Genomic DNA, 25,118 nt, shown 5'->3' on the forward strand with positions numbered 1-25,118 from the left:
ACCCTATTCTCCTTGTTACAGCTCAGTAGAGCATCATAAAGATTTTGAAGCTGTAGAAATGTAGTGTTTCTTTAATACATCATTAAATACACAAACTAATCATAATGTGTTGTGGTTTGTTAGTGTTAATTATATATATAAAAAAAAATAATAATAATAATAATGTATTTTTCTTGAATGCACTTTGATCACTATGGTGCTTGGCAGCTACAGCCTATTGTTACTGAGCCACACTGCTCTGTGAAGGATGTGCGAGTAATAAACTGTTGACTGATACATTAACCATATCACATTTTAATCACAAGATTGACATTTACAACCATTTTTATTGAACCCTCAATCTATTCTAACACTAATATAAATAAATACAAAGCTTTCATTAAGAGGTCTAGGCCAAACGGGGCGAGACTCTTCACTAAAGATATGAAACCTATGGAGCTTGAGCGCATGAAATGTAAAAAATTACAAGAGTCCACAGGGTGTCAGTTCTGGATTTTTAAAAGCACTGTATTTTCAAAATGAGCCGCCATTAGAATGTATCAGTGTGTTGAATGTGACTGTCCAACAGACGTGGAATTACTGGGTTATGGGCGAAGCACAGATAAGTTAATGGAGCGATAACGCAAACAGAAAGCTGTTTTCTTATCAATTGAAGTGCAACCTGAAAAACTGGAGAAGCCGAGACATGGTAATAATCACTCGATCAGTCCTCAGCTCGGAGAGGATTTGAGTCTGGTGCGATGATCTTCACATTAACACTGTTTATCCACGGCTGGAAACTCAATCTACAGAGGGCCTCTGAGCGGTGGGATTATTACTGTGTGTGTGTGTGTGTGTGTGTGTGTGTGTGTGTGTGTGTGTGTGATTGACACACAAGCTTTCCAAGAATGTCCTCCCTCTTCAGATCAGCTCCGACATTAATGGAGGCCCACTAGCGCTCATTTGATTTAAAAGGAGGGAGAACGTGACAGATGGGTCTCAGAAGTTCTCTTAAATAAGGCCGATACGTTCAGTTCGGAAATTGCTCTTTGCACAGACTCCAGGAATTAGAACGGACTTAGAGCCGAGCGGGAGCTCTTACAGGCTGCTATTAAAACTTAAGCCATAAGAGATCAAAGACATTTAAAGAAAAAGAGCAGCTGGTGTTGTTCGAATTACATCAAGAAACGGAGGCACGGTTTACGCTGGTCGTTCACATTGTTATGTTTCACTGAGTTGTTGACTCTTTCCAGAGGGAAGACTCTTAATTATAACATTTTACTACTAGCCCTACTTCACAATTTCTTTTATTTTGATGAGTTTAACAAATTTATTCATTCATTGTCTGTAACCGCAAAGACAAAGTGTGTTACATGGAATCACTGGGTGGGAACATGCCCTGGAGGGGGCGGAGGAAACCCACGCAGACACAGGGAGAACACACCACACTCCTCACAGACAGTCACTCGGAGGAAACCCACGCAGACACAGGGAGAACACACCACACTCCTCAGACAGTCACTCGGAGGAAACCCACACAGACACAGGGAGAACACACCACACTCCTCACAGACAGTCACTCGGAGGAAACCCATGCAGACACAGGGAGAACACACCACACTCCTCACAGACAGTCACCCGGAGGAAACCCACGCAGACACAGGGAGAACACACCACACTCCTCAGACAGTCACTCGGAGGAAACCCACACAGACACAGGGAGAACACACCACACTCCTCACAGACAGTCACCCGGAGGAAACCCACGCAGACACAGGGAGAACACACCACACTCCTCACAGACAGTCACTCGGAGGAAACCCACACAGACACAGGGAGAACACACCACACTCCTCACAGACAGTCACTCGGAGGAAACCCACACAGACACAGGGAGAACACACCACACTCCTCACAGACAGTCACCCGGAGGAAACCCACGCAGACACAGGGAGAACACACCACACTCCTCACAAACAGTCACTCGGAGGAAACCCACACAGACACAGGGAGAACACACCACACTCCTCACAGACAGAAACCTCAGAACACCTCAGATTTAACAACAATAAAAAATAAATACATTCAAATTAATTTTCCAAAAACCCACCAGTTCCAGTGTCATTAACACACAAATGGTACAAAGCCACTACACGAACTGCGTCTGAGATTTTCTTTACCCAACCCCAGTGACATGAGTTAAAGGCTGATCTGATGTCTGCTGAAGTGTGAGACTTCACCTGAGCTTCACTGCAGCGTGGCGTGATCCGAAGAGCATTGTTTCAAATCTCCAGGCAGGTTAATTATTAATTACAGCACAGTTTAAACATCACAGCCCAGTGAGCAAACAGGGGCGAGTAAAGCTCCTACACACACACACACACACACACACACACACACACACACACCTCCAACCTCAACCTAAAACTCCTGAACCGGAAATTCAGCGGAGAAAAGCCTCCGTCTTTAGCGACACGGTGAAGAAAGACAAAAAGCAACCGGGAAAAACAATCCACCACGCGAAGCCGATTTATTTATTCACTGGTGAAGAAAATGGAAATCCTCGCCTCTCTCAGTCAAGTTGAAAATTGTGGAACTGCGGTGCACTTCAATCCGACACTGCAGGGCTTAAGAGGCACTTAAAGAGCCAGTCTGGGCCTTAAACCATCCAGGGAGAGGGGGATGGAGAGAGAGAGAGAGAGAGAGAGAGAGAGAGAGAGAGAGAGAGAGAGAGAGAGAGAGAGAGAGAGAGAGAGAGATGCAAGTTTCCACTTCTTTCTAACCTCCGCTCCTTGAAGTCTTTGCAATATCTCTCCTGCACCTTTAGGAAAACTGAGGACCACAATGTGAACTTGTGAGATGGTCTTATGTTTCCACACAACTTCCTCTAATAGCACATTTCCACCAAAAGTTCCTGAGTCTTGGAACCTTGGTTCTTTCCAGTGAAGCAGCTCGCATCTCTACAAGTTTAGAGGGGAACCAGGAATACGTCATCAGCGGGGGGTGTGACTGTGGCTGAATACAGCTCCAGAGCCACAGATAAACTCTCAGAGTCATGACAGGGGCACTATATATTCTGAGTTTACCATGGAGTCAGCTCAGAGTGAGATATAACACTGTGTAATTGTTGTTCAGAGGCGTCCTGCTGAGACTCTGACCAGCGCACAGCCAAACACAGCCACAGAAACACACAAACAGAGAGTGTTCCTGTTTTATTTCCTACTATTTATTTATTATATGAAATATTTATTTATATGAAACTTTGTAAATGACACGTCCAGCTCCCCTGGGGGATAACGCTGTGTACGAGGCTCTGAGCTCTTTCCTGAACTGACCCTCCACACGCCCACGGACCATGTCACGGTTCGCTCTGAAAATACATCTCTTCTTTGGTTCCAGATGGGAATGAACATTTCTGGTTTGCAAACCAGTTTATGTCGATGGACACACACCGGATGATTCCCAATGTAGTTCATGGACTGAAACAGTTTCAGTTCCTCGTTGGTGGAAAAGCTCTATAAGATGTCTTCTAATTTCTGATGGTGTCACCATGCACCAGGGGGTTAGGGATGGGGTCGAAATGACGTGTGTCTGGTGTGTGTCCAATTCCTGTTCTGTGTCTACGTTAAAGGCGAGGTTCATGATTATAATCAAAAACACACAGCTCTCTGGAAACCAGTCTAATGTGTTTACAAAACCCTAATGTCAGTTATATTGTGGTAAATGATTAAAAAAAAAAAGTGTCTCAGTCAGATATGCTAGGCTTCCTTCCTCTGCTCACGGCACAGAAAAGGCAAAGAGCCTCCAAACGTTAAAAAGCATGAATAGAAATGTGGATATTGCTTTATTCCTGCTCCATAGCTCATCACTTTTAAGCAGATCCTGAACACAGTCCTGAAAGATATCCATCAACTCACCAGAGGTGGGATACAAATGTGAGCTCGTTTGGTAGAGAACCGTTTCAGTGCCCCGTTTCTCCAGGTTGCAGTTTCCCTGGACAGGGGTTTTCTGTTTTATTTTACCTTTCAGTTTCAGAGTTCCTCGGCGTCCAGAGGTTGGATCTGTGTCAGTGCAATTAGACCAGCGAGTCCCCCATAAAACACACACCTAGAACTGCTCTTCACGGATACTTTATTAAAAGAAACGGTTCTATACAGAACCCTGACCACTTGAAGAACCCTTTGCATGATTTGTGGGTTCTTCAGATTGATGGACAATGTGCTATAGTTGGTTCTTTTTTAGAAAAGGGTTCTATACGGCACCCAAAAAAGTTCCTCTGCTGTAATAAGCTTGACATCATAACAGTAGAGGAACCGTTTTTGGTGCCGTATAGAACCTTTTTTATAAGGTGCTATACACAAACGCATATAGCACATTCTCCATCAAAATAGTCATGACTTCACTAGGCACCACTTTAGAAGAAGACTGCACTTATAAAGGTTTATAAATCTGTTAACAGTTATTAATTATTTTCTTAAGACATTAAAAGTCATTAACAATCCATTATAACACTTAGACAGAAAGGGCGACAGTGACTTGTTCTTTGCCAAATAGTGAACCCACATCCATCTACAGTTAACCCTCAGATCTTGCCGGATACTGACCTCACTGTGTCTCATCCGTCAGTCGACATTAACCCCGTCAGCTCCAGGACATATTTGTTAATGAGTTTTATACATCAGTGATAATGTGGTGTGGACTTTTACGTGTGAAACGACTAAACTCACTTTCTCAGCTCTGAGCTCATTGATATTGATATGTTCAGTGAGATCTGACACTTTCAGTTTCAGACAAAACAAAGCGGTCTCTGTCGCACTTCTTACCTCTGTGTTACAAAAAATTATTAATGGCTTTTAAGGTGTTTACAACCTAATAAATAACCATGTAATGAACTGGTCTTTAAAGCCAATTATAAACCTTAATAATTGTAGTCTTATTTGTGGCACCCTCAACTCCCTTCTCCTAGTGTCCTTCTCTGCCACGGAGAGAGAACGCCTAGCAATGCTACCACCTTCATACGTCACACACAAACACAAACGGATGATTTAACCGAGTCCCCATTGTCTTTAAACTGAATTAAAAGGGATGAGCTTCATTTACAAGTTTGTGTTCAAGGTTCATATCGGACCATAATCATCAGAACACTCCAGACTCCCACGATGCATTAAAACATTCCCACTCACCCGCAGTGAAGTCCCGGTTCAGATCGATGAAAGCGTTGGAGTGAGGGACGCGGATCTTCACCTCGGCACCGAGAGCTTTCTCACACCGAGGTTTTCTAAAGAACAAATCAAATAAACACAGAATAAACAAAGCGTACGTGAACTATTCCAGCACAAACCTCTTTTTTATTAAGAAACAGCAGCCTCACCTGTCTCTGAGGAAACACACCTCCGTGGACTCGCCTACAACCCCGAAAATATCTGGAATCATGTCTCCGTTAAAGCTGGAGTGGAAGAAGGGAAACACTAAGTTACCGACCACACAGTTAGGAGGAGTCTGTCTGTGAGGAGTGTGGTGTGTTCTCTCTGTGTCTGCGTGGGTTTCCTCCAGGTGACTGTCTGTGAGGAGTGTGGTGTGTTCTCCCTGCGTCTGCTTGGGTTTCCTCCGGGTGACTGTCTGTGAGGAGTGTGGTGTGTTCTCCCTGTGTCTGCGTGGGTTTCCTCCGGGTGACTGTCTGTGAGGAGTGTGGTGTGTTCTCCCTGCGTCTGCTTGGGTTTCCTCCGGGTGACTGTCTGTGAGGAGTGTGGTGTGTTCTCCCTGCGTCTGCTTGGGTTTCCTCCGGATGACTGTCTGTGAGGAGTGTGGTGTGTTCTCCGTGTCTGTGTGGGTTTACTCCGGGTGACTGTCTGTGTGGAGTGTGGTGTGTTCTCCCTGTGTCTGCTTGGGTTTCCTCTGGATGCTCCATTTTCCTCCCACAGTCCAAACACATGTGTTGGTAGGTGGATTGGTTGTGTGACACTAATGTGTGATGTGCAAATTGTCTTAAATATTTATTAAATAACAACAGCACAATGTTTTCCGGAATGACATTGTATTTTTTATATATAAACACTAAGTCAGTCTCTCTCTCTCTCTCTCTCTCTCTAACACACACACCTCCCTCTCCCTCTTGCTCTCTCTCTCACTCTCTCGCTCTCTGAGTGATGTTTACACAAATAGCAAATGGCTCTCAGGGCTCCAGCTGAAGTTGAGCCAGTGGAATGTGTGTAATCAAATATGATAAAACCCATATATCACTCATAATACACACTGGACCATGTCATTACAACCATTACAAACTGTAACTATGGTGTTACTCTAGCCGTTATAACAACAGCAACCCACAGACAAGCACTTATTAACAGAAACCAACGCTAAAATAGTGAGCTAATCCAGCTAAAGTTAGCAGGCGTTAGCACTTGCCTTTGTTCATTAGTAACTCCTGGTTCTAACACTGTTCTCAACAAAGCTTGGGTTCCACCGAGACAAAGTGTAACTCTAGACATTTTATCGAGACAACAACTGGTGACAAGCTCTCTACCGCATCATACGTGAGCTAATCCGGCTAAAGCTAGCAACCGCAAACCCTGGCTCACTGCTCAGTAACACTCAAAAACTCTTTTGTAAACAAAACTTATAACTAACACAACTTGTGTCTTAGGTCTGTTTCAGCTCACTCCACTGTGTAAATTCAGTCTGGTATTAAGTCATTCATTCTCTCTCTCGCTCTCGCTCACACACACACTCATTCTCATTCTCATACTCTCTTTCACTCTCATACTCTCTCTCATTCTCTCTCTCATACTCTCATTCTCATTCTCTCTCTCTCACTCACTCTCTCTCTCTTTCACTCTCATACTCTCTCCCTCTCTCACTCTCTCTCTCACTCTCTCTCTCACACACACACACTCATTCTCATTCTCTCTCTCTCATTCTCTCTTTCACTCTCATACTCTCTCACTCTCTCATTCTTTCTCATTCTCTCTCTCTCTCTCTCTCTCTCACACACACACACTCATTCTCATTCTCTCTCACTCTCATTCTCTCTTTCACTCTCTCATTCTCTCTCTCTCACTCTCATTCTCTCTCTCTCACTCTCTCTCATTCTCATTCTCTCATTCTCTTTCACTCTCATACTCTCTCTCACTCTCATACTCTCTCTCACTCTCATACTCTCTCTCTCTCACTCATTCTCTCTCTCTCATTATCTCTCTCTCTCACTCATTCTCTCTCTCTCATTATCTCTCTCTCATTTCCGTAAAGCGTAACTTGTTTCTCGCGAGAGAATTCAGAAGTTGCTTAGTGCAGTAACCAGAAGAGAACCCGGCGTAGCTGCCAATGAGGCTCTATTCTCCCTACTACAGCTCTGTGGAACATCACCATCATTTAGAAGCTGTATTTTTTAAGGTAGAAATACTGCGTAGTGTTCCTTTAACTCTTTCTACTTCCTCTGTTACATTCAGTTAAAACATAAGAGATTCTGGATTTTATTGCATTTTATAAAATGCCCTGACTTTTTCAGGAAATGGCATTTGTAGAAAGAAAAAGACACATGATGCAGTGGAAATGCACTCACTCCATGACAAGCGGCTGGTCTTTAAACGTCCGGTTCAGGTCAACTCTCCAGCCTTGATCTGAAAGAAATCATTCAGACTTCTTATGAGGGACTGGATGTGGTTTAATTAATTATCTCCATTAAACATAAATAAATAAAACATATATGAACCTGCAGCTAGAAATAAATAAGGGAGGGGTCTCTAATGAAGTGGCAAGTGAGTGTTCACAGCTTTACCCAGAGTTTGGTTGTTGCCCCAGAAGATGAAGACACTGGTCGTGAGGATGTCTGATCCTTTTGGGTGTCCAGTAAGAAGAACGTCCATCTGAGAATCTCCATCGAAATCTCCAGGAACAACGCTGCTGATGATGTGGACGTCACTGAAAGAACAACACCGAGCCAATCAGAGAAAGACTGTCACATAGAATGGAATCACTGGGCGCAAGGCGGGAATACACCCTGGAGGGGGCGCCAGTCCTTCACAGGGCCCCAATAGCCTGATAGCGCTACCACAGCTCCACCCCCAGACCCTGAGGAACTCGAAGTCAGAAATGTGAGCGTCCAAGATGTGAGGTCCAGATCTGTGACATCACAAGCAGACCAGTGGGCAGCTAAATAAAGCCTTAAGTTGAGGACTGTCCAATAGCAATCTCCCTTAGCTCAGTTACTATTGGACAGGCTTGACTTTGGGCTTAAGTTAGCTGGCTAACTAAGAAACCCTGCTTTGCAGAACGCCCCACAGAGGCACCGCCCATTTGAAAAACTGAACTGGGTGCACTGGAAAATGGCCCTGTTTTTAACCACGGTAAAAAGAATAGAAAATAAATAAATAAACGGAGAACGGTCGGTGGTCAGTGTTTACCTGGGGAAAGCGTCCTTTGTGAGATGCAGTTTTGGCTTGAAATAAGGAGCTTTGAGATCAGCCAAAAATATCCACAGCTCTGACTCTAGAAGAAAAACACACGGCAAAAACAAACAAACAACATATTTAACTTTAATCCATTCATTCATTCATTCATCTCCTGTAACCACTTCATCTTGATCAGGGTCACAGTGAATATAAACAGAATCACTGGGCACAACGCAGGAATACACCCTGGACAGAGCTCCAGTTCATCACAGGGCATCACCCAGTCACTCACACTCTCACACCTGTGGTCAGTTTCACACACTCACTCACTCAGCCAGTCACTCACACACACTCAGCCAGTCACTCACACACACACTCAGCCACACAGTAACCCAGTCACTTACACACTCGCCCAATCACCCACACATTCGCCCAGTCACCCACACACTCGCCCAGTCACCCACACACTCGCCCAGTCACCCAGTCACCCGCCCAGTCACCCACACACTCGCCCAGTCACCCACACACTCGCCCAGTCACCCACACACTCGCCCAGTCACCCAGTCACCCGCCCAGTCCCCCACACACTCGCCCAGTCCCCCACACACTCGCCCAGTCCCCCACACACTCGCCCAGTCCCCCACACACTCGCCCAGTCCCCCACACACTCGCCCAGTCACCCACACACTCGCCCAGTCACCCACACACTCGCCCAGTCACCCACACACTCGCCCAGTCCCTCACACACTCGCCCAGTCACCCACACACTCGCCCAGTCACCCACACACTCGCCCAGTCACCCAGTCACCCGCCCAGTCACCCACACACTCGCCCAGTCACCCACACACTCGCCCAGTCACCCAGTCACCCGCCCAGTCACCCAGTCACCCGCCCAGTCACCCACACACTCGCCCAGTCCCCCACACACTCGCCCAGTCCCCCACACACTCGCCCAGTCACCCACACACTCGCCCAGTCACCCACACACTCGCCCAGTCACCCACACACTCGCCCAGTCACCCAGTCACCCGCCCAGTCACCCAGTCACCCGCCCAGTCACCCACACACTCGCCCAGTCCCCCACACACTCGCCCAGTCCCCCACACACTCGCCCAGTCCCCCACACACTCGCCCAGTCACCCACACACTCGCCCAGTCACCCACACACTCGCCCAGTCACCCACACACTCGCCCAGTCACCCACACACTCACCCAGCAGTTTTAATGTAATTAATGTTTAGTTGCATAACAATATTATGCTAAAACCAAATGAAACATCAGTTTTCTAACTGAAAGTAAAGAGTTAATCCGTAGCTGAAGCCGTAGACAGGTGTGTAAAGTCTAAAGCGGTTTCACGGCGGCAGTTCTGCTAAAATTACTTCCAATTACTTCATTATTTTTTTACTAAAAGCTTCAAAACTGACATGTCATTTATAAGTTCACCTTGTTATTAGTGTAATATCACCACGTTATTATCCACTCGTTATTGATTTGTGATTCAGGAGTTTGGCGTCTGGAGGCTACGCAGCTGAGCTACAATAACACACACTTACACACAACAACTGACTACTGTTATAAACTAGAACACACATTTAAAGGCACATCACTGAAAGACAAACAGCCCATTGGCCATAAACACACAAAGAGGTCAAAAGAGAACCCCTAGAAGATAGAGAAGTGGAGCAGAATCATTAGAATAATTAAGGATATGAGCCTTTTAAAGCCCTGAGTAAACGTCTATAATCTAATGTATGAGACAGGTGCTGATGTAAACTTCATATAAAGCGTATAAACTGGATTACTGACATAACAATGATCTATTACCCATTGTATTAAACACATAAACACATCTGAACGTGAAAACAGTGTATAGAAGGTGAATATAAGTGAAGAATTAAAGAAATCCTATGAAGTTACAGTTTATTTACAGGTTTTAGTGTTTCAGAGGCTGGAGTCCATCATAAACGATCAGAACTGACCATATGCTGAAGGCTTTGAAGATAAAATATATATTAAACCCACACAATAACGGGCTAAACATGACCTAGAGCCGCAAACAGCTGATTAATCACGAGTATCGATCAAGGCAGTTCCTTACGTGCTCTGATGATGAAAATATCAGTCTGTTTATCCGAGTTAAAATCTCCGAAAGCAGCGACCGTGCCCACATTTTCTGAACCGAACAAATCACTGGTCACGTCCTGGAGCCCCAGAGCACCGGGTTTGGCCCAAAACAATAATAATAAGCTTAAAATCGAGCTGAAGCAGAGCGGCCTCATCCTGAGAGCCGGATACAGCCAAAAGACTACAATCATCGGAATACGGCAGTCCGCTTTACGGCAGCAAAAAGACGACAAGCGTGAATAAGTGTCGGTTTTTATACATTTAGCCTTAAAGAAAAATAAATAAATAAATAAATAAATAAATAAATAAATAAAAACCCGAGACATGTATGTATGAAATTTTTACTTTAATTCTTTAGTATTTTTTAAAATTAAAAAAATATAATAAAACGTAAAGTATTTTCACATTTTTCACAAAAAGCGAACCGCTTTGCAGATTATTTAATAAAAATTAATAACGTAATTAGCGAAAATAAATACATATTTTATATAATTATATATAAATATATACATATTTTTAAAAGTCCCACAACAACATTACAGATATTATTAATAATGTGTAGGATATTAAAAGCATTAATATATATATTTAAAAATAACATATTTGAAGTGTTAAAATGTGCAACACAATAAATAAATAAATACACACATTATATAGATTTAAAAATAAAGTCCCTGACCGTTGAGGCGGGCTGAGTGACGTCACGGTTCGCGGCAGTGTCGCGCGGCGGTGGGCTGCTGCTAAAACAGAAGGTAAATAATGGCCACTTTAGCTGATGTGGGTTGGAAGCTGCTGGAGTTTAAAGCCAGATCCAAACGCTCAGGTTCGGTTGTGTGACCCGCACTCCGCCGTCTAAGGCTCGGTTTTATGAGTTCTGCTTTTGTGTGTGGTTTCTGTTGCACGTCCTTGTGAAATAGAGGCGTTAAAGCTGCATGTCCGTGTCGTTTGTGTGAGAGGGTGTATGGGTGAACTGAAGGCTGTAAAGGTCAGCCCTAAGGTTTGGGGCTATTTTGGGACACACACAACATCTATATCGGGGGTTTGCCCTGGACGAAACTCCGAACAAGACGTTCATTTGTTTCTTATCTCCTTTAATGAAAATGTGGGCCTTGTTTAAGCCTAGTTTTGCAGAAACTGAGGCCTCTGTGTTGTGTATATGGAGTTCACACTGGAGGTTATTCCTCAGGCCGGGTATAGACCGTTAACTTAAGCCCAAAGTCAAGCCTGTCCAATGGGAAAGAGCTGTGGGACACTGCTCAGTCTTGAGCTTAAGTTATCTGTCTAACACTGGAGAGTAGCCTTCTGCATTGATACACTTTGTCTGTTATTATGAAATATTTGATCTTATTTTAAGCATAATTCAGGTCTAAAACATTTCTGTTTGGTTTATAATGGTGTTATACATTAGTGAATATTAGTAATGTATATTTCTGACCTATCCATCTTAATGTTTAGAGATTGAAGCACCGTCTAAGCTTTAATTTGCTGCAACTGATGCCTGTGTACAAGGGTCCCTCAGAAATGTTACAGCAGCTCTGTAAATAGAGTGTAGTTTTCACATTTCCGGAGCGCAGTGTTTAATTCTACCCTCCGTTGTCAACAACAGCGCCTTGCACCTTTTAAACAGTGACATGTAGCTTATATAACAGCACTAGACCAGTCACAACAGTCCGACCGTCTCACGCTGGATCTTCTTGGTGTTTTTTATAAACACAGGCCTGGTCCTTAATTTTATAGTAAATTATCATCACAATCTTGGTCAGCACACGATATCACGATTAGATATTTTATCCAGATCGTTGGATGAGTGAATCGTTTGATTAGGGCCGTGTGTGACCTGTGTGTTGTTTATTATTCGGTACACAATCGTATTTCGGACTTTAAGGACAGTAGCATGTTCATAAGCTGTGCTCCTCTAGTCCTCAGTTTTGTGTTAAAGTTCCTAACACAGCTGAGCCAGGTAAACACACACACACTCTCAGTGCAGACTCCCTGGCTCAGGTGGTGTCAGAATAAAAGACCCGACCCTAAGAGAGACAGAGCTCTCTTGAAAAATCTGCAGCTATTGTACAAGGTGTTTTTTTTTCTCCTGCCTCAGACATCGGGACGTTAAAGACATCTCTGTCGTTTTCCTAAAGGGGTATTCCACCAATTCTTTTCAGAATTCAGGATATAAACATGTAAACAGAGTCTTTCAGAGCGCTGTTGGTGTGAAATGCTTCACGGCAGAGAGACTTGCACTGAATGGAACTGTGGGGTTATTCCACAAAGCAGGATTTGAATGTTAGCTGGATAACTTGAGCCCCAACTGAGAGTCAGCCAATAGCACCATGTCTGGCCTGTGTTTCTATTGGTTAGAATTGGTTTTAGGCTGAGCGGCATGGTGGTGCAGTAGGTAGTGTCACAGTCACACAGCTCCAGGTGCCTGGGTTCGAGTCCCGCTCCGGGTGACTGTCTGTGAGGAGTGTGGTGTGTTCTCTGTGTCTGCGTGGGTTTCCTCCGGGTGACTGTCTGTGAGGAGTGTGGTGTGTTCTCTGTGTCTGCGTGGGTTTCCTCCGGGTGACTGTCCGTGAGGAGTGTGGTGTGTTCTCCCTGTGTCTGCGTGGGTTTCCTCCGGGTGACTGTCTGTGAGGAGTGTGGTGTGTTCTCCCTGTGTCTGGGTGGGTTTCCTCCGGGTGACTGTCTGTGAGGAGTGTGGTGTGTTCTCCCTGTGTCTGGGTGGGTTTCCTCCGGGTGACTGTCCGTGAGGAGTGTGGTGTGTTCTCCCTGTGTCTGCGTGGGTTTCCTCCGGGTGACTGTCCGTGAGGAGTGAGGTGTGTTCTCCCTGTGTCTGCGTGGGTTTCCTCCGGGTGACTGTCTGTGAGGAGTGTGGTGTGTTCTCTGTGTCTGCGTGGGTTTCCTCCGGGTCTCAAAAGTGTCCGTAGGTGTGTATGTGTGAGTGTGTTTGTTGCCCTGCGAAGGACTGGCGCCCCCTCCAGGGTGTATTCCCTTGCGCCCAATGATTCCAGGTAGGCTCTGGACCCACCGCGGCCCTGAACTGAATAAGGGTTACAGATAATGAATGAATGATTTTAGGCTAAAGTTATTAAGAGGGAAAGCCTGTTTTGTGGAATACAGTGTTGTATTTACTCTCCACCACCAGCAGCGACCTCCACCCGTCCACAAGGTCTCAGGCATCAAGATGTTCAGTAAAAACCATTAAACTTCATTTCATTTCATTTAATAATATTCTGTGCGGCCATTTTGGAGGATTCAGACGTCTGGTTCCATTCACCTCCGTTGCGAACGATTTCGATTTTGTGTCTTGTTTCTTCAGAACCGAGCATTTCACAGAGACTCTCAATGACCCTGTTTACATATTAATCATTTAATTATGCAAATATAATTATACAAATTCAATAAATAATGCTAGAATAAGTGAAGTTCATTACTGTGGTGAATTATAAAGTGCATGCTTTATTCATAATTCACAAAGTTCACATTGTAAAGGAGCAGCAAGTCATTCCTGCAGCCACTGAATGTCTAACAGCATTCATAATAGCGATAAGTACATTCATTTTTCATGTTTTTAAAGTGTAAAGTGCAGCTCTAATGAGAGCCAGTTGATGCTCCATAGAGCGGGTCGCCCAGACTGGGGCTGGCCAGGTTTGAACAGGATCCCCCGAGACCTCCTGGTCACTAGGTGTCAGTATAACAGCTGTGTCACATCACTACAGAGTGTCCCTGCAAAACAATGACTGACTGCTCCTTTAAGACTTCACGGTTTAGAATGATGTGTCTGATCCACTCTGGTTCTCTGAGTTTGCTGCATGTTAATGAGCTGCTGTGTAATTGACTGTAATTTGTCCTTCTTCCACTAACGCTGTACTAACTCTGCAGACTGTCAGTAGACTTGTAGTGTAACAGAGACAGAGGATAGCCTTCGTTCATCTAACGAATCATGGCCTCCGCTGTCAGTGAGAATCCGCGACACAAACTCGACAGATTCGGTAAGTTGTGGAGCAGTGAATGGGTTTGTATTTAATTTGTTCATAATCTGACAGACCCACGCAAGCCTGAGACTCGGTGCTGGTCTGGGATCAGTTTTCTGGTGTTTATTCCTAAACCTCTTGCAGAAATAAAGGCACTAAAATGGCATCGTGGTCCCCACAAGGCTACGTCTTCTGTATCTTGGTGTGGAGCAGGAGTTGAATACGATTCACTGTAAATATATTCATATCGACGTCTGAACTGCAGGCTGTATCTTATTTATCAACGTTATGTTATAAATGTACAAACACACCCCTCAGCCCTGGGAAATTCAATCCATATTTGGGCCTTCTGCATTATTTAGACCCCCTTTGAGCTTAGCGTTGGTGCAGAGACAGTTTATTTAGTTATTACATAGTTATTCTATTTACATTTGTGTTTGTGTTTTACTTTGGGTTCACACTGGGTTTACTTTAGGTTTATATTGAGTTTACATTGGAAATGTTTAGGTAACTGTGTTTACACTGTTTTCCTTGAATTCACCTTGGGTTTACACAGAGTTCCCATTGAGTTTACACCGATTCATATTTGGTTTCCATTGAGTTTGGTTCATGTTGAATTTACATTGTATTCAGAATTGGATTTTGGAAATTGGAAGTGTCAGTTATATAATGTTTGAGGGATATTTTACATCTTTTAATAAAACCTCCCGATGCATTTACTGTTTTTCTGAGATTCCATCACAATATTGATTTGATCTGAATTTAAATACAGTGGAACCTCTACCTACGAACTTGATCCGTTCCGTGACCCGGTTCGTAAGTGGAAAAGTTCGTTTCTCGAGTAAAATTTCCCCATTTAAAATAATGGAGAAGCAACTAATGCGTTCCAGCCCCCACCCCGAAAGTCACCCTTTTTGCACTGATATATGTTTACAACACTCTCAAATTAGTAAAAAAAATACGTGTAGCGTTACTAAAAGAAATAATAAAGTTGTAAGTGGTTACACATCGCTACCTTGAAGACGTGACGACTGGCTGGAGGAGTAACACAGGCACTGGCTGTATGACGGGAGGTGGGGGGTGGGTGGAATAACGGAGAGTAGGCGGTGAATGTGGGGAGACGAAGCGTAGATACGGCTTAACTTAGCACGAATTTCGATGTCTGCCGTTTACACTAATGCTAAATTGCTAAAGCTGCAATTTGCTAATCTTAAACGCTCACTCAAGTCTGGGCGCTGGGAGACTCGCCTGTTGGGGTCAGTGGCCATTTCCAGCCGCAGGCTCGGAGGAGGCTCGGGTTCGTTTCTAGAGTCGTGGTTCGTTGGTGGAGGCAAAAAATATTCAAATGCCCTGTTCGTATTTTGGAAAGTTCATTAGTAGAGGCGTTCGTTAGTAGAGGTTCCACTGTACAGAGATTAGATGGTTCTGCAATGACAAAGAGATTGTTATATATCTACGAGAGACAACCACAAAAGAAAACCCCAAAATATCTTCATATTTGTAACAATGAAACCTGAAAGGTGAAGGTGTGGTTTCATATCTCTGCCCGTTGCTGTGGAGAAGACATTACTATTTATGGCTTTGTTTGATGCTGTTTTGTATGTAATATTGTAAATTACCTTTGAACCACAGCCTTTAAATATGTTCTTTCTCATTCAGAACTGATCCTAGGCCAGCGTTCTTCTACAGTCATGTGCTACATTGTGGTATACTTGGTTTGGAGAACTTGAATCTCATCCCCATTCATGCATTAATTCCTAGTGAACACCATGCCGTCATTAATCTCATTATTGATTAATTTCTTGATGGGTTTCTCTGATGATTACAGAATATTTGTAATTGGTGTTTAATCCAAACGTCTAATACATTTAATCTGTGCTAGACCACACAGACTCTTAGCAATTATATTTACACTGTTTTAACACAAACTCAGTGAAGCCATCTTTGGTGTCTGAACTCTGGTCAATAACAGTTGTGTATAGAAGTAGTACACCAAAAGACAAACACCAAGCACAGCAGTGCAGGAGTACAGAACAGCACAGAGTGAGAGCAGAGGGCTCCTTCAGTCAACAGTAGCAGCAGATAGCAGCGGTGATTACAGACGGATTGTCACTGATTATGTCTCGGCTCGAGTCTGCTCCGATCCTTTGCTTTTCTGTTAGGCAAATCTGGTTCTGGAAGCGGGTTCTTGTTTAGTGGCTGTTCTCTCGTGGTTCAGAGCGAGTCGAGTAGGGACTAAACCGTGGCGTGTAAAGCTTGCAGAGCGCTGATCGTCCAGAGAGAGTCATCACTCTACGCCACGCAACGCAGACGACCAGCACCAACTCTCCATCTGTAAAATCTCCAGCTGCAGCAGAGATGACATTTGTTTTTATCCGACTCACGACGGCAGCTCGTAAAATGACGCCGTGGTCTTTTGAAGAGGTTCAAACGCTCCTTGGATCGGTGGCCGACGAAAGAATCCAGCGAGAGCTGGACGCTGCAACAAGGAAGGAACAAACTCTACTGATCTGTCTGAACTGATGACGGAGCTGTGTTCAGTCCCAAACAACAACAACACGCCAATACACCATGAGTAAACACTGCTTAACGTTACTGCCGCCGTTGTTCCCAATAGACACAGGGTTTTGAGACGACACTGGATATATTCCAGTGCAGGGGGGCTTTATAGTTTAAGAACCAAGCAGGGACCAAGTGAATAGAGCCGGTACCTTGCAGTGGAAAAGCACGACAGATGGCAGCAGTGATGGCAGGCAACTACCCGACAGGTGGAGCCGATCAGTTATGGTTAAAGCATGCTTCCCCGGGTTCTAGGTATGTTGGTGTAGCCGTGGTGAAAGCAGGCACCCAGCGAGCAGTACCGACCAGCTCGGTGAAGATAATACAACACACACACGCAATTTTATAGACCGTTTCAGAGTAAAATAAACACAGATTAGACACAGAAGTGGGGGTCAAACAGAGGGATATTGGACAGGAAAGTACCGCCCGATCTCTCTGCCGGGACACACCACACGACGAAGCAGACTTCAGACACCAAACATGTCTCCGTGTCCTCAAATCAGTGCCTCCCACCAATCACACCTTTATCATCCTCCTCTGTCATCATCTTCCATCAGTCTTCAATCAGACGACCGGAGGTGGGTCACTTCTCCGTCGAGTCTCTGTAGTGAAACTTAAATGAGAGGAAGCGCTCGTTTGCCTGTCGGACGTGCGCTGCTTTAGTCTGAGTTATCTTAAAAGAGATGGCTTTGTCCCCGCTGCTTAAAAGCTGATAGAAATTATGCTGATTTGCCCGGAAATGGGAGTTTTCAGCACCTGAGGTATTGACCCCGGGTCCATTCCATTAAAATGTAAATCACTCCAAAGTTAAATGTGTCTGAGGCGGCGCTCCGGTGGAAGGAGGGTTTCCTCGGCGCCTGATCACCGCGAGTTTGCCGCTGGAGGAGCTGCTTTCCGTTCTGGGATTTCGCCGGACGCTTAAGGGCTTGCCAAAATATCATTTAAAGGGCTCATATGTTGCTGCTGTTGTTGTGTGGTTGTAGGCACCAAATTCAGTCATTCGTCATGTGCTCTTCAAGAACGAAATATGTAAATGAACCCTGTCCAGATTGGCTGCTCCACATTCTAAAGGAAACTAGGGTGTGCAGACTTAGATTAGTCAGATAACTTAAGCCCATAGTCAAGCCTGTCTATCTTCTGTTGGACAAAAGTTGGGCTTAATTTATCTGGATTTGTGACATCACATACATGGTATACTGAAAATAGGCAGTTTTTTTTTTCTTCTTCTTCTTTTCTTCTTCCCTCCCTTTGTAAATCTTATCAACAAACGAGAAGCAGTCTGTTTTCCGTGATATGGGCCCTTTAAAGTTTCCCTGCTGCACTTGTGTTGCTTTGGTAAGTGGAGACTTTTTGCTGCCTGCATTAAAACTGAGTTTTGAGAGTCTGGCTCTTTGATGAGCGTGTTAGCTTCGGCGGCATGCTAAATTAGCACAGGTGTGGACTCCTGGGCTGGAGTGGGACCCTTTAGAGTAAGCGCCACGCTTTGAAGTGTGCACTTCAGCATCACTGTGGAGTGTGAGAGTGAAACAGATGAACTCAGACGCCCTGTGAGAGTCCCGCACTCCTCAGGAAGCGTCTGTGCAGCGATACAGCGGTGAACCTTATCCTCTGTGTGTTTCTCTGTGATCAGGCTCCATCTATGAACCGCTCAAACTCTCCATCCTGCACCACGAGGATGAGCCGCTGTGGGAGAAACTCGACCGCTTCTACAACGCAGGTGAGGCTTTCAGACCCAGTGACACCACCTGGCTCCTGGGGGCTTCTTTTAAAGGAGCAGTACGTCTTTGTTTCTGCTTCCTTTATGAATGCAAATGAATCTGTTTGTTTCAGATTATGTAACAACCAGTGCCCACACACTTCCTTTTGTTTACATTGTTGAGCAGTGCACCCACTAGAGGGCGCAGCTCAAAGTCACAAGTTTCTTACAGCAACGGACTTGTAGTGTGAGGGTGGAGGGGGTGGTGGTGGTCTGAGGCCGTTAAATACATTGTGGCGAGTGGACGAATGTTTCCTTTGATGCTGTTCCATTTGTCTGCATCCACAAGTTTTTGGGTAATGCTCACATCACAAACACAGAGGATGGACAGAAGGCTCCGTCCAGATCTGTATTCAGTCTCAGCCTTCAGCAGAACTCAGTCTTAAAGTGATTATTCATTACATATTTATATAAAGATAAATCTTATATCAGATCAAATTACTTTGTAGTTTATGCTCCGTAGATTAGACACGACGAGCGCGGAGGAATAGAGCACTGAGTAAAAACTGAGAAGAAAGAGAACAGAGCGAAAACGGCTAAAACCCAGAGCTTCTGCTCCTCGCTCCTCACTGCTGTAAAAGAATAACTGCTTCTCACAGTTTCATCTTTCTTTGTAAAACTTTTTTTATACAACACCAAAGATTGTTCCAGTGAATCGATACGCACTCCCTTCGTCCGTCTGTCCCGAGCAGAGGGCCGTGCAGGGGGTGTAAGTTATTTAATTAATGGATGAAACAAGTTTTTAAAAAATAATTGGAAAATTCACCAAGCGAACACAGACATCACTGAAAAAAATATATTCAATAAACATTCTTCAGCTCTCTCTCTCTCTCTCTCTCTCTCTCTCTCTCTCTCTCTCTCTCTTTCCTCTCTTCCTTTCTCTCCTCTCTCTTGCTCTCTCTCTTCTCTCTTTCTTTCTTCTTTCTCTCTCTCTCTCCTTTCTCTTTCTCTCCTCTCTCTTTCTCTCCTCTCTTGCTCTCTCTCTCTCCTCTCTCTTTCTTTCTCTCCTCTCTCTTTCTTTCTCTTTCTCTCTCTTTCTTTCTCTCCTCTCTCTCTCTTTCTCTCTCCTCTCTCTCTCCTCTCTCTCTCTTTCTTTTTTTCTCTGTCTCTCTCTCTTTCTTTCTCTTTCTCATCTTTCTCTTTCTCTCTCATCTCTCTCTCTATCTCTCTCTCTCTCCTCTCTCTCTCTATCTCTCTCTCCTTTCTCTCTCTTTCTCTCTCTCTCTCTTTCTCTCTCTCTCTCTCTCTCTCTCTCTCTCTCTCTCTCTCTCTCTCCTCTCTCTCTCACTCTCTCTCTCTCTCTCTGGTTGGTGTGTTGTGGTCAGTGTACAGTTGGAGGAAGTGCGGGGGTTAATGGATTGAGTCGTGTTCTGAGAGAGTGCTGCTAAAACGTCGGTTTTTTCCTCCTCTGTTTGTTCTGGATTCAGAAAGTGACGCCCTCCTCTGAGCTCAGACCCAGACGTCCAGCTGATGGGGAAATGTTTTCAGAGATTAGACTGTTGGTGTGTTTTCTCTCTCTCTCTCTCTTTCTCTCTCTCTCTCTCTCTCTCTCTCGCTCTCTCTCTCTCTCTCCTCTCTCTCTCACTCTCTCTCTCTCTCTCTGGTTGGTGTGTTGTGGTCAGTGTACAGTTGGAGGAAGTGCGGGGGTTAATGGATTGAGTCGTGTTCTGAGAGAGTGCTGCTAAAACGTCGGTTTTTTCCTCCTCTGTTTGTTCTGGATTCAGAAAGTGACGCCCTCCTCTGAGCTCAGACCCAGACGTCCAGCTGATGGGGAAATGTTTTCAGAGATTAGACTGTTGGTGTGTTTTCTCTCTCTCTCTCTCTCTCTCTCTCTCTCTCTCTCTCTCTCTCTCTCTCTCTCTCTCTCTGAGTGTGAACACACGTATGGGTCACTCTCTGTGTTTCTGCAGGATTAAGGTGTGATTTAGAGCTGAATTAAACTGAGAGAGAGAGAGAGAGAGATGGAGAGCTCAGTGCATTTGCATCTAGAGTGCTCCGTCCTGCTGATGACTGATTGTGAATAATGTGTGATCGTTTCTTTCTCTTCGATCTTCAGAGCAGTGTGTCTCAGCACAGGTTTCCCCCGCGGCTAGTGGCTGTAGACTCTTTAAGAGCCCTGTTTACAGCTTGCGTTAACGTGCTTTAAAATGAGATCACATTCAAACTTCACTTGTGTGGTGTGAACACGGTGGACTGCGTCGTCTGTGTTTGTATAAGATTACGGCAGCAGAGGTGCGTCTGCACGCTGACGTACAGGTGAATTATCACACACTGAAGGACATGAGCGACTGGTCCAGACCTCAGAGACGCTGCGGCTGTCTTTTCCAGTTTTGGATGTCCGTGAAACTAGCCGCAGTCCCGCGTCAGTCCCTGATTCTCTGGACAGTAGGAGCAGTCCTTCCTCTGCACTGCCTCTTGGAGATGGTCTCTACCCACGTTTGACAGCGTATAATGCATCGGTCACAGCCCAGAGAAGGCAGTTCACTCAGGAAAGTGTGATTGAGTCTCCTCTGGTCACCGGGGACACGTTTTAGTGGAGTGTGCAAACTCCAACCAGAGTTCATCCAGATACAGTTCGGATATCACACACACACACACACACACACACACACCTGGAGGTTTCCTGAGGCTGGTGTACAGACGATGTTGATAGAAGGATTCAACTGTGTAACTTCAAACATCCTAATGACAAGTGATTGTTCTTTCATAATATACCCCCCATAAAGGGGACCTCTACGATTGTGGGGAAACACCATTCTCTTGGGTTTGTTAACGTTTAGAAACTCATCTGTAACTCGGTGTGTTTAGTTTTGTAGCACTGTCACTAATGCGGTTAGCCGTCTCCTGAGTTTAGAGACCGTTTTGCTTTAAGGGATCTGAAACAGCAAAAAATAATTCAACATAACCCCACTATGGAGCAGGAATAGAGCAACATCCTCATCTTGGCTCATGCTTTTCAGAGAGAGAGAGAGAGAGAGAGGGAGGTGGTTTGTTTGTGTTTTTTAATAATTTCTCTTAAAGTAAAATAATGAATAGGAGCGAATATTAAGCCTCAGGACCCTTCCACATGAATTTTGATGTTTTTTTAAAAGAATCCCCACCCGACTGAATTTCTTTTTTTTCCCCCCTCCCTCTTCCTTCTCCCTGATCCTTAAACATGGACATCTCTCTCTCTCTCCTTGCTCTTCCCCTCTTTCTCTCTTCCTACTACTCACCCTTTTTTCTTTTTATCTTCCTCTCTTTCATCCGTTTTTTCTCATTCTCTTTTCTCTATATCCTCCTCTCTCCTTACTATCCCCCCTTTTCTCTTTCTTCTTTCTTTCTTTCTTTTGTTTGCTCTTTCTCTCCCTCTCCCTCTTTTTCTTCTCTCTCCTTAATACTTTCTTTCTATATTTCACTCTCTCTCTTCCTCCTTTCATTCTTTCTTTTCTCTCACTTTCTTTTTTTACTCCTTCTTTCTCATTACTGTATCTCTCCTTCATTTTTTCTTTCTTTCTTTTGCTTGCTCTCCTCCTCTCACTGTTACCTCCTCTCTCTCCTTACTGTTCTTACTATATTTATTTCTTTTGTTTCTCTCTCTCTCTCTCTCTCTCTCTCTCTCTCTCTCTCTCCAGTTAAGTCTACTATCCTGAGTTACCAGAGTCCCACCACTGGTCTGTTCCCGGTGAAGACGTGCTCTGATTGTAAAGAGGCGAAAGTGAGGGACTCTCTTTACTGTGCGGCGAGCTCCTGGGCTCTGGCCATAGCCTACAGGTCAGAAACACTCACCCTGAACACACTCGCCACACACACACAGTCTCACACACTGGGGTCCACCCTGAACATTCACAGTGGGGCGACCAGGTTAGAAACGAGGGCCGGATTTTAAACTGTGGGCTCCGGACTGCCCTGAACTGGATAAGGGTTACAGACAATGAATGAATGAATGAATGAATGTTACCATATCTCACATGTCATTACAGATACAGAGTGTGTTACGTATGAGTGACTGTATGAATGTGCCTCTCAGTGTGTGTTGTCTGCTGTCTGCAGGCGTATTGATGATGACATGGGCCGGACTCACGAGCTGGAGCACTCCGCTATTAAATGCATGAGGGGCATTCTCTACTGCTACATGAGGCAATCAGACAAGGTAAGCTTCCAATATCCACAGATCAGCCATAACATTAAAACTACTGCCGCGTTTCTACACTCACTTTCCACCCAGGAGCACTGTGTAGTCCTACATTTACAGGCTGTAGTCCTTAAACAGCTCTTCAGCCCTCAGGACCCCCACAGAGCAGGTGTGACGTGGTGGTGGATCATTCTCAGCGCTGCAGTGACACTGACGTGGTGGTGGTGTGTTAGTGTGTGTTGTGCTGGTGTAGAGTGGATCAGACACAGCAGTGCTGCTGGAGTTTTTAAACCCTGTGTCCACTCTCTGTCCACTCTGTGAGACACTCCTCCCTCGTTGGTCCACCTTGTAGATGTAGAGTCAGAGACAGTAGCTCATCTGTCGCTGCACAGTGTGTGTCGCTCGTCCTCTAGTCCTTCATCAGTGACACAGGACGCTGTCGGCTGGATGTTTTTGGTCGGTGGACTGTTCTCGGTCCAGACACTGAGGGGTTTAAAAACTCCAGCAGCACTGCTTTGTCTGAGTAATGATTTGAGTGACGTGTGTGTGTGTGTGTGTGTGTGTGTGTGTGTGTTTAGTGAGGTCTTAATGTATGAAGTAAAGCATTAAACAATATCCAGTGCATTAACAGTGGGAGTAAAATTTGGCTTCAGCTCTGTGTGTATTTCAGAGGCGTTTAAAGCAGGAAAAGATGATGATAAGCAGGTTGCTGCATATGTTCCTTTATACTCTGCTGAGCTTTTATGAGCACTTTAATGTTGTGTTAAATCAGCGTGGGCTCTCTGCCCAGTCCAGGGTCTGCGGGGGGCGTCTGAAGTGTTCCACCGAGTCCCAAATATTTAATATAACTTTTAAAAAAAATGAAGCCTGTGTCAAGTTGAAATGTCTTTAATTGCAGAATGTGTGTTTAATTAGTATTTGTGCGGTTTGCAGGACACCTGGGGGTTTGACAGTAACTCAGGGACGACCCGTATGGTGCACTAATATATTCTGTAACTTAATGTAGCTCATTTAGTTCGGCTGAAATTCACTGGAAACTCTTCAGTTGCATGTTAGTATCGTGTTAGTAGCGTATTAATAGTGTTAGTTGCGTGTTAGTAGCGTGTTAGTTGCGTATTAGTAGTGTTAGCAGGGTGTTAGCAGGGTGTTAGTAGCGTATTAGTAGTGTTAGTAGCGTGTTAGTTGCGTATTAGTAGTGTTAGCAGGGTGTTAGCAGGGTGTTAGCAGCGTGTTAGCAGCGTGTTAGTTGCGTGTTAGTTGCGTGTTAGTTGCGTGTTAGTAGCGTGTTAGTTGCGTATTAGCAGGATGTTAGCAGGGTGTTAGTAGCGTGTTAGTTGCGTGTTAGTAGCGTATTAGTAGTGTTAGTAGCATGTTAGTAGCGTGTTAGTTGCGTGTTATTAGCGTGTTAGTATCGTGTTTTATAGAAAAGCAGAGACTCTGCCTGATGCAGCTTTAAAACAATGAGGAAGAAAATCCACATTAAAATCTCAACATTCCTTTAAAGGTTTGGTGAAAAATCAGATATTCACAGCTCCCCATTCTTTGAGCACAAATATAACTGACCTGCAGCTGAAGATTCACTACTGCATTATTTTAACTAAAATTAATGTCAGCAGAACTGCTTTCTGTGATACCAGGATGGAGTGATACAGTGGGGCAGTGATACAGTGGGGCAGTTTACCGTGGGACAGTGGGGCAGTGAGGTAGTGATACAGTGGGGCAGTGGGGCAGTGACACCATGGGGCAGTGAGGTAGTGACACTGTGGGGCAGTGATACAGTGGGGCAGTTTACCGCGGTACAGTGGGGCAGTGGGGCAGTTTACCGTGGGACAGTGGGGCAGTGGGGCAGTGACACAGTGGGCGCAGTGGTACCGCGGTGCAGTAAACCCTACACTCCTTATTACACTGTGCCCCATACTTGAGCCTGTAGCGAAATGATGATGTGGATTGATTCACTGTGGAAAAATGTGACACAGATGTGTTACAGCGGTGGTGAATGGAACCAGACGTCTCCCTATGGTCCATTTCCAAATGAATGAATATTAATAACCTACAGAACCGCTCTAAAAACAGTGCCTCAGGCTTCAGAGAGTGAATTCATAACCATTTCATGTTACACATAACATTACACACTCACACCGTATGTGAGGCACTTTCAGAGGCTTCAGACGCCTGGTTCCATTCACTTCCACTGGGAAAGACTCACTGCGTTTACAACCAAACCG

General features: G+C 44.8%; 3 protein-coding genes across 4 annotated transcripts in view; 1 reads left to right on the forward strand and 2 right to left on the reverse strand.

Annotated features, from left to right (window-relative positions):
- Nucleotides 1–5,115: 5,115 nt before the first annotated feature.
- On the reverse strand, nucleotides 5,116–10,693 carry itfg1 (integrin alpha FG-GAP repeat containing 1). The gene is made up of 6 exons (XM_066654942.1): nucleotides 10,465–10,693; nucleotides 8,379–8,463; nucleotides 7,754–7,896; nucleotides 7,538–7,595; nucleotides 5,351–5,425; nucleotides 5,116–5,257 (listed from the first exon to the last, which is right to left on the reverse strand). Exons 1-6 carry the CDS (start codon nucleotides 10,679–10,681, stop codon nucleotides 5,116–5,118), a joined length of 720 nt encoding a protein of 239 aa, XP_066511039.1. The 5' UTR covers nucleotides 10,682–10,693.
- A 550-nt stretch (nucleotides 10,694–11,243) lies between these two features.
- The window catches only part of LOC136677258 (phosphorylase b kinase regulatory subunit beta-like), a 75,557-nt gene continuing 61,682 nt past the window's right edge, over nucleotides 11,244–25,118 (forward strand). Inside the window, exons 1-6 of one of the 2 annotated variants that reach the window (XM_066654747.1) lie at nucleotides 11,278–11,313; nucleotides 12,589–12,630; nucleotides 14,370–14,479; nucleotides 18,654–18,740; nucleotides 22,394–22,532; nucleotides 22,812–22,911. In XM_066654747.1, the coding sequence (XP_066510844.1) occupies nucleotides 14,431–14,479; nucleotides 18,654–18,740; nucleotides 22,394–22,532; nucleotides 22,812–22,911 (375 nt within the window). In that variant the 5' untranslated portion in view covers nucleotides 11,278–11,313; nucleotides 12,589–12,630; nucleotides 14,370–14,430. Of the gene's footprint in view, nucleotides 11,314–12,588; nucleotides 12,631–14,369; nucleotides 14,480–18,653; nucleotides 18,741–22,393; nucleotides 22,533–22,811; nucleotides 22,912–25,118 lie in introns of both variants that reach the window. The other variant, XM_066654746.1, reaches the window with a different exon arrangement.
- LOC136676524 (uncharacterized) lies at nucleotides 19,905–22,157 on the reverse strand (the record flags this gene model as incomplete). Its single annotated transcript, XM_066653611.1, has 3 exons — nucleotides 19,905–19,982; nucleotides 21,212–21,326; nucleotides 22,072–22,157. Coding segments are annotated over 3 exons (279 nt in total), but the record flags the coding sequence as incomplete, so codon positions are not given.

This window comes from Hoplias malabaricus, chromosome X2, assembly GCF_029633855.1.
Source record: "Hoplias malabaricus isolate fHopMal1 chromosome X2, fHopMal1.hap1, whole genome shotgun sequence".
NCBI lineage: Eukaryota > Metazoa > Chordata > Actinopteri > Characiformes > Erythrinidae > Hoplias > Hoplias malabaricus.